At 36.3% G+C, this 18,456-nt stretch overlaps 3 protein-coding genes across 3 annotated transcripts; 1 reads left to right on the top strand and 2 right to left on the bottom strand.

Moving 5' to 3' along the window:
- Window positions 161-4,971, top strand: LOC18613403 (protein PALE CRESS, chloroplastic). The gene is made up of 7 exons (XM_007050616.2): window positions 161-333; window positions 451-518; window positions 1,044-1,238; window positions 1,875-1,961; window positions 2,866-2,916; window positions 3,615-3,794; window positions 4,289-4,971. Exons 1-7 carry the CDS (start codon window positions 225-227, stop codon window positions 4,520-4,522), a joined length of 924 nt encoding a protein of 307 aa, XP_007050678.2. The 5' UTR covers window positions 161-224; the 3' UTR covers window positions 4,523-4,971.
- LOC18613402 (isoamylase 2, chloroplastic) lies at window positions 5,231-8,749 on the bottom strand. The gene is made up of 2 exons (XM_018123184.1): window positions 8,609-8,749; window positions 5,231-8,137 (listed from the first exon to the last, which is right to left on the bottom strand). Exon 2 carries the CDS (start codon window positions 8,038-8,040, stop codon window positions 5,437-5,439), a length of 2,604 nt encoding a protein of 867 aa, XP_017978673.1. The 5' UTR covers window positions 8,041-8,137; window positions 8,609-8,749; the 3' UTR covers window positions 5,231-5,436.
- On the bottom strand, window positions 9,679-18,417 carry LOC18613401 (CSC1-like protein At4g02900). The gene is made up of 12 exons (XM_007050614.2): window positions 18,218-18,417; window positions 17,812-18,140; window positions 17,474-17,623; window positions 16,635-16,770; window positions 15,455-15,556; window positions 15,129-15,245; window positions 14,899-14,979; window positions 13,247-13,587; window positions 12,503-12,748; window positions 11,654-11,978; window positions 10,609-10,842; window positions 9,679-10,120 (listed from the first exon to the last, which is right to left on the bottom strand). The coding sequence occupies exons 2-12, from the start codon at window positions 18,123-18,125 to the stop codon at window positions 9,911-9,913; spliced, it is 2,256 nt and encodes a 751-aa protein (XP_007050676.2). The 5' UTR covers window positions 18,126-18,140; window positions 18,218-18,417; the 3' UTR covers window positions 9,679-9,910.

Here is an 18,456-nt window from a genome sequence, read left to right as displayed (position 1 = left end):
AGTAATAATGAAATTAATTTGACAAGTAAATCCCAATGGTCGGAGAAGCGGCAAAAAGAAAAGAAGAAAATCGGAAATTACTACTCCCGCTGGGCGCCAATGCAAAAATGAACAAGTAGAGGGGTGAAAATGTAGTAAACTCCACAACACACAAACAATCGTCTATAACCAACGGAAATATCCCAACTGGGAAGTTCTCTCTCTCTCTCTGTCTCTCGCAAAAAATGGAGGCAAAGTTGCTCCCGCTAACAGGCGCACCTCCCTTACAATCCTTTCTTTCACCCACTAACGTGCGCATCTCCCGTTTAAAAACCACTTACCCATCTGGAGCAGGTTAGTTCCCATAAACTCACTGTTTTACTCTCAAAGAACGAACCAATCAAGCTCTTTATTTGCTCAAAATTCGTTCCTTTTTTCTTTGTGGGGTTTTGAACGACGTATAATTTACAGTTTTGAGGAGGAGCGTGAACAAAGAAGAGCAACTTCTGGAAGGGATGCCAAAGGAGTATTACGATGATGTATGTTACTCTTTTTGCTTAACCGGTTTTTCCCTCTTTTTTTTTTCCTATTTTTTATTCTATATAATTTTTGGGTGCTTTACTCTCTGGTTAATATAGGTAAATGGGTTTTCAAGTTTTGCGATATCTGGCTCACTTCTAAATTAGCTATTACTTGTCTGAAAAAAAACAAAAGAGGCTATTACTACTCACCAAATTGTGATTACTTATTCAGGTTTTTGCATGTTTATGTATACCCACATGTGTTCTAGAAAGAGTTTGGGATATGGTACTATTTGCAGATAATTTTACCTTTTGACTTGTGAATTGTGGCTTGAAAATTGATTCATTGATTACATGTATGTGTATCTAAAATTTAAAAGAGTTGTTCTTTTATGAAACCAATGTGTAAATTTTTCAGGATAGTGGCATACATGGGTTTTCATTGGATAAGTTTGTGAATTCTGTTGATCTTTGATCACTGCTGTTGGCCTGAATTGTTTGTAATGACTACTCAGAAACTGGCTTTGATAATATCTTGGTTAGGAATGGCAAGCCAGACAATGGGAAAAGACAAAGGAGTTACATAGAAGACGTCAAGAAGAAGAGGAAGAAGAGGAACGAAAGATTGAAGAGTATCGTGAAATTGGCACGCGTTTGATGGGGTACCCAGAAGAAGATGTCAGAAAAGCAAGAAAATTAGTTTCAAGCTTCATTAGGGCTGAACAAGAGGTGGAAGAGGTAGTGTTTGTGTGTGTGTATTTCTAGAGCCAAAAGCCAGTTCATTACAACAGGTTAATTTTGTCTCAGAATAAGGTTTTAAAATAATGAAAGTGTTCTAATCGAATTTCTTTTCCTCTGGTAAAGTGTCTAACAACGATAAGAATAATACAGTCATGTTGGACTTACTTTTTGCATCATTGTTAAAAGTCCAGCTGTGGTGACGGAGGTTTAACAGCAGTTGGCAAATCTCTAGTGACATGTTCTTCTTATTAGTTCAGAAGTAAATCTGAGATTTTTTGGCATAAATAAGGTTGTCACATGATTTCTCACACCCAAACTGGGACAAAATCCCTGCTTGGAGATAGGAACTTTATCTATCAATGGCTTGGGAACTTCTTCGTTTGATGCATGCATAAAAATTTGAAAATGCTCATTTTACCATCTTTGTCTTCCAAGAAATTGAAGTAAAACTTTGGAAACTCTTAGAATAACCTAATATTTGACCAGATTATAAACACCAGGGCACAGAATTCCCAAAATTATCTTTCTTCTGCTGAACATAATATTGCTTAATAAAGAAACTGCATATTTTATTCACTTCACTTTGTTTGATGATCATACTTGTACCCATTGATTAACGTTACTCTAATGCAGAAAATTGAGGAGGCTGCAGAGAGAGGTGAACTCACTGAACTTGTGCTAATGGTCATATGGAATCGTCTTGATCTTGCTCGGCGTGATGTAAGTGGGTTTTTAGAACCTTACCATTTTGGCAGCCCTTGACTTTGCCTATTTCTTTTCCAGCCTTTATTTTCAGAGGTTTTATATGTCTGTGCAAAAATTTGCCACAACTCATTAAAAATTAAAGCAATTGTGATTCCTATTCAAACGCTTTGAGAATTTGATGTATAACTTGGTAAATTTGGGAGTTTCTGGAATCAAAATAACAGCCCTGGAAAATCATCTTGGGGAATGGAAAAACACAACTGTGGTAACAGTTATCAGATCCTTCAATCAATGATGTTAGCCCTTTTTATACCAAGCATAGCATACTTGTTCATTAGGTACTTGGAAATTAAACCCAAACTTTATTGCGCAAGAATAGATGCTTTTTTCCTCTCGAAAAGAGACATGTTATGCGTGGGGGGAAATGATAATTATTGATCTTATGTTACTCTGGCTTAACAGCCTGTGTTGGTCACATCGCCTACACCTTGAGCAGTCATGGTTGTTTGGTTACAAATTTGTAATATAATATAAAATGTAAACATTATGCAAAAATTGATCATACCTATCCCAGGCATGAGTAAAAGCACGATGCCTGTGCTCAAGTTTGAGCAGTTTAGCATTAGACCTGGATTATTGCCATTTTATGTGTGCACAAGTGTACTTATTCCATGATGCAGACTTTTCTAGCAAACATCCTTATGGACTGTATCTATATTTTTATTTCAATTTAATTTCTGGCAATTCCTACAATAGGTGAATCAGCTTTGTCCATGTTGTCTACTTGTGTTTACCATAACAGTGCCTGATAAGAAAGGGGTTTAAAAAATAAATTCTCTGCATGAAGTGTTCATGTAATCCATGTAGACATTCAGTTCTGTCTCTAGTGTATAAAATTAATAATTATAAATTTTTCCAGGATGAAAAGGATGCCATTAGGAGTCTTGATCTTCTTTACAGAAGAGTTGAGGTATGCACTGCCCTAATTATTTTGATTACAGATCAGAATTTGAATTCTGTTTAGAGGGTGTTCCTGATGTTGATATACTTGCAATTCCCATTCTGAAAATGATCCTACATATATTAATTATTTGATTGTAAACTTAACTTGTACCATTCCACACTGGTTTGATGTTCAGTACTTACAATCTTGAATCTCTATATCATTTTCTGATTAATGTCTCTGACTGTTAGTGATCAAATTCAGAAATACCAAAAGCTTCCGGATGCATCAATTATTCTTCTCTACATTAACCTTTTACCTCCAACCCTGTTTCTACCTTGTAATATCTACCACCACCTTGAAAAATCATTTTATTTTATGGATATGGTTGATTTTGGGTTTGCTTTAACTAGTTCAAATTATATCAGTAAGAGAAAGGGAACACCATTATAATTAGCCATTATCCATTATAAATACAGGAAATTAGTTTTGGGGAATGAGCCTAATATGAGGTTACCCAGAAGGTACAGAAAATGCTAAAAGCTGTCAAAATTTTCTGAATTGTCTACTTTGCTGGAGTATTTGGATTCAGCACATTTCATGCAATAAGGAATATTTTGTTTCTTACACCTCCATTGTGTTTATCCAAATTCTTGCTGCAGTTCAACTATTACTACAAAACAATTTAAATAAAAAAAATTATCTAAGTTTACCTTTATGTTTAGACTGAGATATTGAAACGGGAGGCTACTCCTGCCATGAGACTGCTCAATGATCTCTTGAATATGCATGATGGGTTTAATGATGAAGGATGGCTGAAGGAATGCAAAAAACGCATGGTTGATACTTTTCCGCGGGAGGATCCCTTTAGCATCCTTGTACCAGCTGGGTTTGACATTGATAAGGTATGCTGCGATTGGAAATGCATTTGATTTTTTTTTTCTTTGAGTTATGAACCTCCACATGTACATATGATACCTGTGACAGTTGCAATCATATTCCATGAATGAATCTAGCATCTAATGTTTGAGCTGCTTCTCTTTATGCTGATTGTATGGCTATCTATTAGGTTTTAGCCACTGTACTTATACAGCCTGGTGTTCTATCGTTCTTTGTGAGACCAAGGTAGAAAAAAGCAGCATTGAGGCATAACGTCCTTGTTGCCTGTGGTTTTTGGAACTCAGAAACTTGCTCACCAGGGAAAGGGATATACTTCTGAAGTATCAAAGATATTAAATATACAAATAATATAAATATAATAGGTTTATTAAATAGGCATCATCAATTTTTTCTAAATGTACAATGACATTTTTAATTATCTATTAGGTTACAAGCTTATAAATGTTATATTGAAACATGCACCTCCAAATTAACGCTTTATGCCTGACTTTTCTATCAGCATCATGGGCCATTGTCCCTGCCACTTGAAGCAGATGATGTTCTTCTGAGAGTAGATTTTGTAAGAGAGGTGGATGCTTTGCTACAAGAGGTTCGATCTGAACAAAATGAAGCACAAAGCATCGAAGGGCTCGATCCAGAGTCAGTTGCAGTAAGATTGAAGGAACAGGAGAAGAAACAAACCATACACCAAGTTGAAACTCTGCTAGACTTGGCCATTAATTTGAAGTGGTAGCCTTAGTTTTTCCTTTTTTGGGGCCTGATTTTTGGGGGTTCAGGAGAAAAACAGGCATCCAGTTCTGGTCAGTTTCTGCATATTTGGCAGATTTTGGTTTGGAAGATCCAATGAAACTTGTATTGGTAGCCAGATATAGCATTTGTACTTTCAGGAGTATATAGTACGTAGGGTACAGAGAATTAATAGATGGGAGTATGTATGTATTTTGAATGCAATTTTGTACCGTGCGGGGGCCTGCCTTCAATTGGATTGCTTTCTGCCTTCGCCACTATGTGCAGTGAAGGTGGAAACATTGAATTACAAGCTTTATGTTTAGAAGTTTAGGCTGGGCATGTTTCAATTATCATGAATATTCAAAACATTGGTAAACATGTGAAACATCATACCTAGCCCATTGCTGGTTTTACAAGCGTAAGGTCTTGCTGCCGGCAATGGCCAAATTTGAATTTTCAAGTGTCTCGTCCTCCTTTCATTCACCAAATTCACGTTCCCTCCCAGCAATACAGGAGTTTCGTACTCTGAAACTTACTAGGAGCAACAGAAATTACAATCTCTTGTTTTCTCATTGAAGGCCTGGGTTGGAAGCTGGAACTCTCTCTGACATAAACCCAACAATTTCAAGTAATCAAAATCACCCAAACCTGAGTGCAGTTGCCCAATTTATGTAGCTGAAGTTTACATTTTTCATAAGAACATTAAGAGAAATACTTAGAATGTTTTAATTTATTGAAGAAACTGATGGATATACAAGTTGCTTACCTTGAAAACGTCCTTGTTTTGCATACTTCAATCTGCTATTATACAATTACTCTACACATGTAAAAGATAAGAAAAAAAGAAGGCTGTTCCTCTATGCTTCACCCATCTACAAAGTTTTCAATGAAGAAAATGGAGGGGAAAAGGGGAATCTATCAACTACCATCAGCGCGGGCTTCAAACAGAGTGCAGCTGAGAGACTTCATTTCATAAGCAAATAATCCCATCATTTGCTCAAGAACAGCCTTACCATCAGCTGAGAAAAAGCCTGGGTATGGTAAAGCTGTGTCTACTAATCGACGCCATGCCAGCCCTTCAGGAGGTGGGGGTAGAATTATGATTTCCGCTTTGTCAGCCGCATTAATGGCAATCAACAGATCACCTTTTAGTCGAGAAGCTTCAGAGCTCAACTGGTTCTCTTCTTTGTCAGCCTTCAATGTCATAGCCAGGAATTTGCAGGAGGGGTCTTCCCATCCAGGTGGAGACTGATCGCTTCCATACCATTCAATATTTTCTTCTTTCAAAAAACTCCTTTTCTGAAGAAGGTCACTTCGCCTCATTCTGAGCGAACTCAAAAATGAGATAAACTGCGTTGTTTGAATACCAAAACCTGTTGTCATTGCATTCCAATCTAAAAGTTTTCTGCTACCATATGACAGGGAACCACCAGAAGATTGGCCACATTCATCGCCCATGTTAAGAACAGGAACGCCCAGTGAAATAAACAAAATAAAGAGAAAATTACGGATTTGTTTGAGTCTTCTTTCAAGTACAGCAGTTTTATTTGTTGGTCCTTCCACCCCACAATTCCAACTTAATTCTGAAGCTATTTCAGCTTTACTAAAGCTGACCAAATCCACAAGAGGAAGTCCAAAATTCTTAGCAATATAATTGAAAGAAAAAGCTGGGCCTCGACCATCTGAGAATATGTCCCCACTCCCACAAAGCCGTGTAGCAAGACTACTCAAAGCACCCTCACCCCTCAAAAAGTTCCTTATATCAGTACAAAACTTTGTATTCATTTCTGCCCATTTCTTCCAATGAGGAAAACGAATTTCCTTTGGCATCATGTCATGTGGATACCAGCAATCTGCAATGATTTTGGTCTTGGAGAGCAGTGGATCAAAAGCTATTGCTTCAATCAAGGGAGGGCGAGATAAATGTTCACCATAAAACCCTCTCAAAAGACACGAAGCATTGATGAAACAAAAACCATCAATGTGAAATTCAGTCACCCAATGCCGAAGACTATCTAAAATCATCCGTTGAACAACAGGATAGTTACAATTCAAAGCATTTCTTCGTTCTAAATCTTGAACCCTATTCCTGTAATAATAGGATAAATCATCAAGTCCTTGCAGGCCTCCACCCTCAGCAGTATGGGTAAATACCACTTCCAGCAAGACCTCCATCCCATTGGCATGCAAGTTCTTAACCATCTCCTTAATTGAGTTAATAGCAGATACAGAACCATTAGAAGGCCCATACAGGTTTGTTGGTGAAAAGAAATGACATGGAAAATATGGTCCTTTTTGCTCATCAAATGTAAATATTGGCTCTAATAAGACAGCATTGACGCCAAGATCTTTTAAATGCTGTACCTTCTCAGTTACACCAGCGAAAGTCCCCACCACATCAGCAGGTAGCTTGCTTGACTTGTCTTCAGTAAAATGTAGAACGTTCAACCGATATACTACTAATTTTTCCATAGGTAAGTTTGGACAAACATCACCGCTCCAGTCAAAAGCAGGCTCCTTGCATAGTCGCCCAAGATGTTTCAGGAGCAAACCAGACTCATGATGATTAGGAATGGAACTCCCAATGATCCTAGCATAAGGATCCAAAAGAACACGCTCTGCATTAAATGCATCAGTGTACCCCTTGCACCGATAACCATACCTCACAAAAGTCCAAGAACCTTCTATCGAAGCATGCCAAATATCACCAGTTCGATTAACAAAAGGATCAAGATCAAGCTCTAAAGCAGGTTTTTCTGATGCAGTATCATCATACAAGCACAGGACCAAACTTTCTGCATTTCTTGAATAAACTGCAAAGTTCATGGAACCATCAGTTGAAAAGGAAAGGCCCAATGGAGCTGGATACCCTTGATTAAAACCAATTGGTACACAAAAATTAGTCTTCCTATGAGTTCTGATTTCCGAGCCACTTGAATTTGCACCTGATGGGGCTTTCAGCAAGAATGAGAAGTAGAATGGGGCTTCTTTAGCTTCAAATTCCAACTCAAGTGCCAACTCACTGGAAGACTTTGCTATAAATGGGGTTTCAATGATCCTGTTTTTGATATCATGATCGGATCTGTGTACGCCCCCACTTAGCACCAGCTGACTTTCATCACCGGACAATTGCAGGGATGAAACTTCAATATCTACTACATGGTTGACACTTCTCTTTCTAACAAGAACTTTGACCTGACCACCAATTTCTGTCCTAAACAGATAAGTTGATAGCTTCTTAAGTTCATCAACTTGGGTACTTGTAAATATTTGTTCAGTTTGCTCAACAGAAACTCGTGATGCAGCAAAGCATCTCAAATCAAGATTCCAATACCGAGACTGCATGACATTTTGTGCAACTTCTCCAGAGAAAAGCTTTCTTCCTACATCTATTCTCTGAAGGCTCTGTCCCATTTTGCTTTTACAAAGATAACGGGTGACAAACGATAATTTAGACAATTCAGTGGCTCCACTGTTCAGGCAATGGGGCCCTATTGCAAGGGATGGAGGAAGAGTTGCCATATATACTTGCAGAAGAAAATGATTTTGAATCAGGGAGCAGAATAGAACCCTCTCTGGAAAGGGGGATAATTTTCCTTACTGAATCTGAGATGGCTTTCTGTTTGAAATTAGGAAAGAGTTAGTTCACTGGATCAAGGAACCTAAAACAGCATAACTCTTTTCAACTGGTTTTTGATACCGAGGCCAGCTTTTCCCATACTGGGATCATTTTAAAACATCCAGACCCAGAAAGCAATAAAATCCATGTTAACATGTGCAATAGTAGCATCAAGCACCCACACTGAACGAGCAATCGGATAAATACATAGCGTGAACATAGAGAATGCAGAAAAATGAAACAGAAAAAACAAAACCAAGTAAACCCCTGAAAAATTGCACCGTAAGAAAGGATGGGAAGTTTGGAATATAAGAACTTGATAAGAATTGAGCTATACCCAGTTGATAAAGAAGCATATGGTGGCAGTAACGAACCCAGATTAAAGCAGAGGTTTCTTATTTTTATTTTTTTAAAAAAAGTACTAGTAGTAGCAGCAGCAGCAGCATAAACGAAAATGAAAACACAACTTACAGCATTGGATTCTATCAGCGCGAGAAGCTGAATTTGATTACTGAAAAGCCAGAAAAATGACGAGTTGAAGAGAGAGAGCCCAAATGAAAAAGAGTTGCCAGCAGTATTAGAAGTGGAGTGCAATCAGTGTAGATTTGTCGTTGCTTGGAATTTATAGCTTTCCCCAGGACCGCACAGCACATTCATCTAATGATTTAACCTTGTTTTTTCTTAAAGCGCAGTTTTGACTAAAACGCTGCGTTTCACTGGAGAGATCACCCTTCACCTTCCCCCTTTTATGATTATAGAGAAGTAACGCTGGCCCACAAGATTTATTGAAGTTATAAAACAGTATGAAAGTTAAGAAGAAATTGGGCTTCCCACCGGTCAAATTTTCTAAATTAAAATTATGAATTTGATTTTTATATTGTAATTTGTATAAATTAAATTTTTATATTTTCGAAAACCAATTCCAAATGAGGTGTTTTAAGTATACCATACCAAAAAGGTTATGTAATTGATTAAATAATCATTTTATTAAAAAATAATTGAAAGATTACAACAATAATAATATGTTTACTGTGTATAAATATAAAAAATATACAATTGCTATTAATTATTAATATATAATGTTGTGAATGATTTTAAGATCTATATTTGTTCTATGCTATATTACAAAAACAATATATGTTTATGCGTATTCATTTAAATAAATCTACATAAATTATGATAAACAGTATATTTCTTTTATTAGCTATTGAATAACATTTTTAAAAATAATTTTGTTTATAATATAATATAATATTTTCAATGATATTTGTTTTCAAGATTACACTATTATAATGGGAAGAATTTGATAACATGAACATTGATATATTTTTTTTGCAACAAAAAAAAAATTAATATACATATATAGGTATACATAATATATATATATATATATATATATTTAAAAAATAAAAAGCATACAAATTATTCCTACCAATGAATGAAAAATCTAAATTTACCACCAAAAAGAAAAAAAGAAGAAAGAAAAATCTAAGAAAGCAATGTCGCTTATGAGAGAGGCATCAAATTTACTAAAGCAAACCTACTTTAAGTTGAAAAGCAGCAGAGTTTTCTCGTGCACCACACAAGCATCATAAATTCTTTCACAACTTAATTCGCGAACGTTTATAAGCAAGCAACGGGGTTTGAAGGATTTTTCTCGCTAAATTCCAATCATGCAATAGGAAAATCTTGTTGTATGTACAAGAAGAAGAAGAAGAAGATAATGACCAAATGCTGATAATGAACAATGATGATATGTTTCCTAATGGATCTCTAACTACCAGAAGTAGAACCGGCTTCGGAGTTCTGTTTGCTGGTCCTCTTTGTTGGAACAAGCGGGTTGTCCTCTTCCTCACAAATTAACTGCGGCCTCTCAAAGTCGGTGCCCTTGAAAACTGGATGTATATAAGCATCCTTAAGGTAGGCTTTCAAGTTCAGGTTTGGCTCCGTTGCATGTTCAAGGGTGTCTTTGATCATCGCATCCTGTGTGAAATCAAATGTTGAGGTGTCAGATAAATAATGTCACATGTCCTCACAGCGACAAGGAAGATACATAGTATTTTCCTGCCATTACTAATCAGTTTAGCAAAGATAATCCAAGTACAATTCCATTCTGGTTCCAAAACAATGCCACCTGCTTCCAACATCAGACTGATGTTCCTAAATAGCATAGATTTTCTAGATCTTAACAGGTTACAGTTGCTTCACTCACCTTTATTGAAATTAACTTATAACTAAATCGGATCAAGGGTGATACTCGAACCTTGATCAACATAAAATGGCTTGACATGGTATATGATGCCACAACCAAACATACAACATCATATCCTTCAAAATTCCAAGGTGCATATGACATTTTAGCAGTATCTTATAAATATATTCCTTTTATTAATGTTTCAGCAAGCATAACTTCTGCAAACTATTTCTTTAAAGCTTCATGAAAATCATACATAATTCAAAGCATTCCTCACCTGTAATGGGAATTTTACAAATGCAGATTCAAAACGGCCCTTGCAGTATCTGTGAAACCAGATGGTCAAAATAGGAAGTGGAAGGAGTGCAATTGTTGATTTATCGATCTTCTTTGTGCTCAGCAATCCCATTAGAAGAAGTTGAGATATTATTAAACCAATAATCAGACGCTGATGCACATCTGGCCAAAATGAGGCTCCACTCTCATATCTTTGATCATACACATTGATAACCTTGCAGCAAGAAACAAGATTGTGAACATAGAACAGACAAGTTTTTTATACCACAAGATGAGAACATAGATTGAATACTTCGATAGTTATGATCTATGTAGAAGTTGGGGCATTGTTATTAGTACTACTAATGATAGTTAATTATTATTAGCTAGAGGTTTTGTTCTCTCTATTTGGTCAATCAGTTGTAATTGAACTTGTTGGGAATTTCCCATTTAGTAATTCTCAGTAGCAGGAATTGGCCTGCTTTATTATATGAATGAAGCATTTGAATTATCCCCCCAAAAAGACAAAGATAAGAACATTTCCTAGAAATGACCATAAGAGCAACAAATATTGAATATTTATGCAATATGCTTCATGTAGCCAAAAGAGAGGCTGTCTCATGACCTTCATTGTTAGAAAATGACTGACTGATGGAACCATCTTCAATATGGTGCAAAAGAAATTGCACTGTTCTACACTTAAGGGGCAAAATGCAGTCCTACCTCAAAGGGAAGTACTCTATCTTTATCCTAACATTTAATAGATGCAAGGCCACTGAATCGTAGATGAGGAAATTAGACCTTGGATTCAGTCCGTTTAACAATTTAATCACAAAGGATACTTTATATATCTCCATAATGAATTGGTCTAGCTGATCAGCATGGCACAACTCAAAAACACTAATATGACATCGGTTGATGGAAGGCTGAAAAAAGTTATCTACAAATGTTTCCAGCGTTCATTTAATGTATAATGGAATGAAGAGGAGATAATTAAACTTCATGTAGCTTAAACATGCAAGACAATATTTGGTTAGCTAGTGTACCTGATGACGGAATACCAAATAGGCGAAAGCAAAGAAGATGATGATGAAAGGAAGAAGTACAGGTGTGATAGCAGAGTAAACAAGTCCAAGCAAGATATAAAATTGTATCCTTGGTTCAGATGTTGCAAAGTCCAAGCAACCAGGATCCATTGCTTGCTCCCTATCTTGTTCTGTTTTAACTAAAAACGTATTTTTAAGGTGGAAAATGACTAATGGTACTAATCTGAGGATTTCTGCAGCAATCCCCGCCCATCCATCTACCATTACATAAGTAATGAAAAAAGTGGCTTTCATTGGGATGGATACACCAACGGTTTTTGGAATCCTGCATAAGTAACAAAATATCTCTGGTCAATCACACCTCTACATTATCAAGTACGATGAGATAAAATTGCATGATATAAATAGTATGAGAAAGAAAGCCAGGTCTCTGGCGTGCAGGCATGATGGTATGCTAGTCAGCAGAACATCAATCAAAAACACTAATCGAGAAAAGCATGCACTGCAAGTGAAAAGAGAATAGAAGTAACTAAAGGGTAAAAAAGATGAAGAAAGTCAGCGGTTCAGCATCAATTAAGAACTTTTAAGGTTGGTATATCTGAGTTCTGGTCGCCAAAACCCGAAAGAACAAATTTATAAGAATATCTACAACAGTAAATTGACAGATTTGAGTTTAGTGCAGGTAGCTACATATTTCTGTCAGAGATATACACCAATTGTTGCTCTAACATAATTTCTTGATGCAACAACAACCAACAAAATTGTTTCAGAATTCAAACTGCATGTGTATATATTGTAGTATTAAATATGTTAAGCCATCCATTTTACTGGGAAGAGATAGGTACATACTCTGTTGGAGGCTGGTCAAGAAAACTTTTAAGCTGCTGAAATGCTGTTCCTGTGATAATGCTTCCGAGAAATACGTTAACGAGAATGAACAGGTGATATTTCCCAGCCGATCTTCTATCCAAAGATGAGAGTGATGAAAATCCTTCTATTTTGGACATTGTCATAAGAATTATTGGAAGAATAATAAGAAATATCTTCAGTACAATTCCAGGGAGAAAGCCTTGGATGACGGACTTGAAAGACTTCCTGATAAAAAAAAATTTCCAGCGGTTGAAATTTTAGCTACTACAAGTCTCATTATATCATTGCTAGTTGCTAGGTTATAGGGGAAACCTAATGATTATGTATTGACATCGGCTTATGATTAAGATCATTATGGCAATTACACCAAAGAGTAAAGTGTAACTTTTCATCATGGCAAGTCAGAAATTTGGCTATGTTACCAGCTGTGAATTGTGAATAGGAGCAGAAGTAATCTGTGCTACAGTGCTTCAGGTAGGTTCAAGAAAGAAACAGTTTAAAACTTATTTCTATCCATCTGGATTTTATTTTGGTAGTGAAGATGTAGATGCCCATCCCTAGCAAGATCCTGCTTGATAAAATGGCTGGACAAGATGGAGGTATAAAATCGGGATACATGTTGGCAGGTGAAACAGATGACAATGCCTTCTATGGAGGAAAGTACTGAGGACACCAAAAGGAAATGCTTAGTTAATAGAAAGACAACACTGACAAGGAACTTACACTTCTATTAATGGCTTCAAGAAAGGCAACACCTTCTCAATCCCCTCAATGTTGGCTAGAGATTGAACGAAAGCTATAGGAATCATAGAGAAGAAAATAAGAAAAAATAGTGCAACAGCCATTAGCAACCTTCGAATAGAGAGTTCAAAATATGGTATAGCAAGATTATTCCAATAAACATCGCGTGGCTCAGGGGCCCATTCTGTCAACCAAATTGTAGGATTACGGCATAGCTGAGTTTGAGCACAGACAGCTGCCGCCCATCGGGATTTGAATGAAACAAATGCTGCTGGAACTACGGCCTTGGGATCATTTATCACTCTTTCTCTTTCTGCAGCTTCCTACAAAAACGAAATCACACCTTTTCTTATGAGTAACTAAATTACACTCTAAAAGGGAAGAAAAGGGAGGGAAAAATACGATGTTGCCTGTATGGTAAACTATATATCAGTTTTACATTGCCTCCATCCTATCAATTCTTAGTCTTAGTTTGTGGAACGAGGAATCAGAATACAGATCATTACATAATTCATAATGTAGTCTTCTTTAATTCATTCAATTAGTAAGAACAAAATTGGATCAATCGGAACGTGAAATGTTATTTTAAAACATATGTTATTATCTTTTTGTATATATAAACAATGTACTTCAATGTCAAGTATAATAAAAATAATTAATTTTTTTATCAAAGAAACAATTAACTTCCTTATTAAATTATAAATGGTTGGAAGCGATTAGGGAATTAGTGTTTTTGGGGAAATAAACTGCTACCCCTAACGCTACCGCCACCCTCCACCAATTCGCTTTGAAACTCTTAAAAGAACAATTAACAAAACTCTCTAAAGATTTAACTTAACTAATTGCACGATTTCTCTTCTCTAGGTACTTTTGTTTTGGGTTGATAGTCATCTCTGATTTACTTATTCATCATTAACCTCACCACTTTCTTCAGATAAATCTCTTCTTTCTAAGCAAATGCATGCCCCAATTGGTCAATACTAAACAGACTTCAAAGAAATTCTTAAAAGCCTTGAAGGATCCTTCACTTGAAGGTGCGGTTGAGGGTCAAAACTCAAAAAGACTCAACCAGTTGAGATAATTCCAGATTCTAGATAGGAGCAAGGAGCAAACGTTTCCAATTCTTCTTTCAACTTCGTTGTCTTCTATTCCAGGTTAAGATTATTTCTATCCTTATTCTATCTCTGCTCTTCTACAATCCTCGATGGGGATCGCGCGATCCAATTCGGAAATCATAGGGGGTGCACCGAATTATTTTAACTCTCTTACCTTGATTGAATAGGATGATTGAAGGTAAAAGCTTTTTTTTCATGTGTCAATATATGTGTGCTTGGAAGGGTCATGTGGGGGAGAGTGTGCTTATTAACCAAGAGATACAACGTAGCAATAGCCGATGGATAGACACTTCATTGGAAACTTTAATCATCTAAACATTGCCTCACCGCATGACAATTTCATCGCTAGGGACTCATGTTAACACTGTTAAATTTTTGTCCCATTATGCCAAGAATGATGATGCCAGAAACAGAGATAGTTATAATTGTTGAAGTAAGAAGAGCAGGTACAAAGCATAGCTAGAAACAACATATGAAATGAAAAAGAAAAAATCCCCAGTACAGTGCGTTGAAACTTACTGCTTCACTCAACTTCTGAATCTCGGAAGAGTAATAATCGATTGCATCAACTTTAGAGCCCAAAAGACCGCAGAAACCTGTCTATAATAATACGAAATTTGGATAATGAACTAGACTGCTGAAAATCAACATGGAGCAGTAAATGAAATTTTCTGTACGCATTAAACAAACTATTCTACTAAAGGAACATGGAGCCAAATATATGTCGATAGTTCATGCAAAGATATTACCTTTTTGGTCGGCCTCTTAGAAGTTCTCTCATACTTATTATGGTAGTAAGTATACCAATTTTGTAAACTCGTCTTCTTTGCAACCAATGTTGCAAGCTTATTTGCATTATATACAACCTATCAAAGTTACGTAGTAAAGCAATAATATGTTATAGAAATTTATGTCACTGCAAACAGAAATATAATACATTGTAGACACCAGCAGTTCCTAAAATTCCAACTTATTATTGTAAATTTCCCTGTTTAGTACCACCTATTTTCCTTCTTTCATGCACTAGTGCTTCTTAGAATTATCATAGTATACACAACTTGTTAAAGAAACACACCTGATGAGTAAGATAATGATCAGGGTGATTTACGCAAAAAAAATGTTCGACATGCTCACTAACTGATTCATCAGGATCAGGAGGAACATTTCTTACAAGAACCTGCAAAACATATAACAGAAAGAAAAATTATATTTAAGCAGCAAATCTGGGATGAGTCAAAAATTTTCTAGCAGGCATGCACATGTATGTTGATTGTTTCAAACATGACATCAGCTACATATAACTGCCAGAACTGCCCTCTATCTGACACAAACAGCATACGTCCTTTTGATTCTATGAACTTTAAGTAGAACAAGTCCTCAACGAGACCAGAATGGTATAATTTAGGACCTGCAGTTTGGCTCTCAACGTTGAATCTTAGGCATCAGAGGATGTGGTTTATCGAATGGGAGAGGGGTACTTCCCTCATGTAGCCCAAGGTTCAGTGAGCATCCCTAAGTACCCAAAAAAACATTTTCAATTACCCAAGCAATGATACAAGGAAAGTACCTAAATAATTACATAGACAAACGATCCAGCAACACCAAATAGCTGAGGGACGAGAAAAGAGGGGGAAAAACCTCAAATATGAGTACCAAATTTATTAGATAGTTCATGTAAAAAACCACAGCCTGATCAATAGCAATAGCAGTTAACCAGGTATATGATAGTTCACATTATACAAGATGGATGTCTTTACCTATGTGCTAAAATAATATTAAGTAAACTTTCTCCATTTTCATTGCATGATTTTTGTATGTATATGTAAAAAAGCGTAACTTTACATCTGAGATCTGATTAGATATTAATGTGTGATTGTTATAGTCAGAGACGTCTGCATGTCTCTGAAATTTTTCATCAAAATGGAAAAAAAAAAATCTTAACCTGCAATTAATGAGAACCAAATACCATTTAAAGATGATTGGAACTTTTAACAACAGCCTTTTGAAGCTATGGCTAGTTATCCACTCCAATTATTTGTAATGTTTAACTTAGATATATGGTGCCAGTATTTGGATATTATGTATGTAGTTGATTCTTTTTTTTTTCCTTGGTAGTCAGAAATTCTAGTGCATTCAATAAATCAACCCATATAAGATAGTCAACAGTTGTAAATAGATTAGATTTCCAAAAGAAAGAGTCATATGTGCATAACAACAATATAGGCATTAAGCACTGAACAGAGCCAAAAACTCACTGTGAATTGATCAGGACGACGATTTTCAGATGCTAGAAATCGCAACCTCATAGCAGCTACCGCTTTGTATTCTGTATATAGCACATAAAACGTCCAAAGGGTGAACACATAGGACATAGTGATATGTGCCCACAACCTGAAAAGGGCAAGTTTAGACTTTCTCCAAACTGAGATATGAAACAGATAATTTTGTTTGAGTTGCAACTTTTTAATAGACAATAATACTCTGGTTTGTGCAAAAGCTGAAAAGCAGAAGAGACAAGGTAATATATTATTTAGGTGAGAGTCCGAAAACTGGATTTTTATCTCTAACATGCCCCCTCATGCACATATGACTCTTTCTTTTAGTCATTTATAAAATTGCGTCAGAGGCTTAAACAATTTAACCCAAAAATGATAGAATGATGGCGGTAAGAGTTTGCCTTGTACTGATATTAGAATGATGGCACCAGAGGTTTGAATCATTCAACCCAAGAATGTAAGTAATTACATGAGGACTACGAGAATAGGTAGCAACAAACCAAAATAGTGTAAAAATCAGATTTCAGAACACTTGAAAATTTGTGTACAATAACTTAGTATTTAGTATAGTTTGCAACCCACTCCATCAGTGCTGCGTATCTATAAGCACAGCTATTGAAATGGTAAATACCTGTCTCACATTCATCTTTGAGCAAAAATTACATCACTAGTATTATAGGGAAGTTGATTGTAGGTGTCGTACAAGTATAAATCAAACTGAGACTCCTATCTTTGCCAATTTTGTAAATTCCCGATGGAAGCCAGATTATTGCATTGGATAAGAAAAGAGTGAAAGAAGAAAAAAGGCTGTTCCTGACCTTTTTGATCCATCTGGAATATTTGATATTGAGAGCTTGTCAATATCGCTGAACGTTAAATTCTTAATATGCTCCAATGTCCCCCCTGTCCAATTGACAGGGACCAAAACCGAGAAAGCCAGTACAGCTAAGGGGACAGTTATTTTCAAGCTGCACATAAATGTGGTCACATTAGACTGCTATATCATAGCAAACAACAGTATGAAACTGTAAGAACTGCACTAACTCTAACATAATAATTCTAGAGTGTAAAGTAAAATCATGCATTTGATACTCGAAAAAGAAACACTTTTCTTCCGAAAGCAAAATAACAATCGAACGGGTATTTAAAAACTGACCCAAGAAGGTAAATTCGGATATAGACAACAGAGTCAAGTCCAGCATGATCAATGAGCTCAGGTTCCGGCATTCTCAAAGCTGCAGGCATCCAATTCAAGAACTTTATGTATGTCCTCCAATCTAAGTTGACAAATTTGCTTACAAATGCTCCAGATCGTGTAGGGCTGCTTCTTATCCCCTTACGGTACCATTTCGGGAAGAAAACCCTATCATTAATCGGTTGAAGCCTCAATATCGCAAAAGCCACGAGGAATGCAAATGCAGAGAGAAGATTAATGGCAACTGAGACAGTAATGTCTTGAAGAGTCGCCATTTCCTTCCTTATACCCTAACCAAAATTCATAAAAATGTTAGGTACCATCTAAAAGATTTGGAAATAATGAGAAAACAGAGGAAGCAACTGACCTGACAATGGCGTGGCTTTTTTGAATTGAACCTTCGATGGAAAACTGAATCGAGCAAACTCAGCAATGAACAAAATTGGATTTGATCGTCTTCGCAGACGGAGGTGAAATTAGGTGGGGTTTTCTCCTTCCTCTTTTTTTGTTGTCTTTCTTGTTGGCTTTTCTTGAGATCGGAGAGTTTTGAGAGAGAGAAACGGAAGGGTGCAAGTGATATGGCGGCAAAAAGCACGGAACCAGTTT

Source organism: Theobroma cacao, chromosome 1, assembly GCF_000208745.1.
Source record: "Theobroma cacao cultivar B97-61/B2 chromosome 1, Criollo_cocoa_genome_V2, whole genome shotgun sequence".
Classification (NCBI taxonomy): Eukaryota; Viridiplantae; Streptophyta; class Magnoliopsida; order Malvales; family Malvaceae; genus Theobroma; species Theobroma cacao.
This window is presented reverse-complemented; position numbering and strand designations above follow the sequence as displayed.

Excerpts from the sequence above, each read along its gene's own strand:
- LOC18613403 (XM_007050616.2), top strand. The coding sequence starts at position 225 with ATGGAGGCAAAGTTGCTCCCGCTAACAGGCGCACCTCCCTTACAATCC. Across the intron at positions 334-450 it reads CACTTACCCATCTGGAGCAG|TTTTGAGGAGGAGCGTGAAC; the intron begins GTTAGTTCCCAT and ends TATAATTTACAG. Across the intron at positions 1,239-1,874 it reads CTGAACAAGAGGTGGAAGAG|AAAATTGAGGAGGCTGCAGA; the intron begins GTAGTGTTTGTG and ends ACTCTAATGCAG.
- LOC18613402 (XM_018123184.1), bottom strand. The coding sequence starts at position 8,040 with ATGGCAACTCTTCCTCCATCCCTTGCAATAGGGCCCCATTGCCTGAAC.
- LOC18613401 (XM_007050614.2), bottom strand. The coding sequence starts at position 18,125 with ATGGCGACTCTTCAAGACATTACTGTCTCAGTTGCCATTAATCTTCTC. Across the intron at positions 15,246-15,454 it reads ATCATTATCTTACTCATCAG|GTTGTATATAATGCAAATAA; the intron begins GTGTGTTTCTTT and ends TAACTTTGATAG. Across the intron at positions 10,121-10,608 it reads TTGTAAAATTCCCATTACAG|GATGCGATGATCAAAGACAC; the intron begins GTGAGGAATGCT and ends GATTTCACACAG.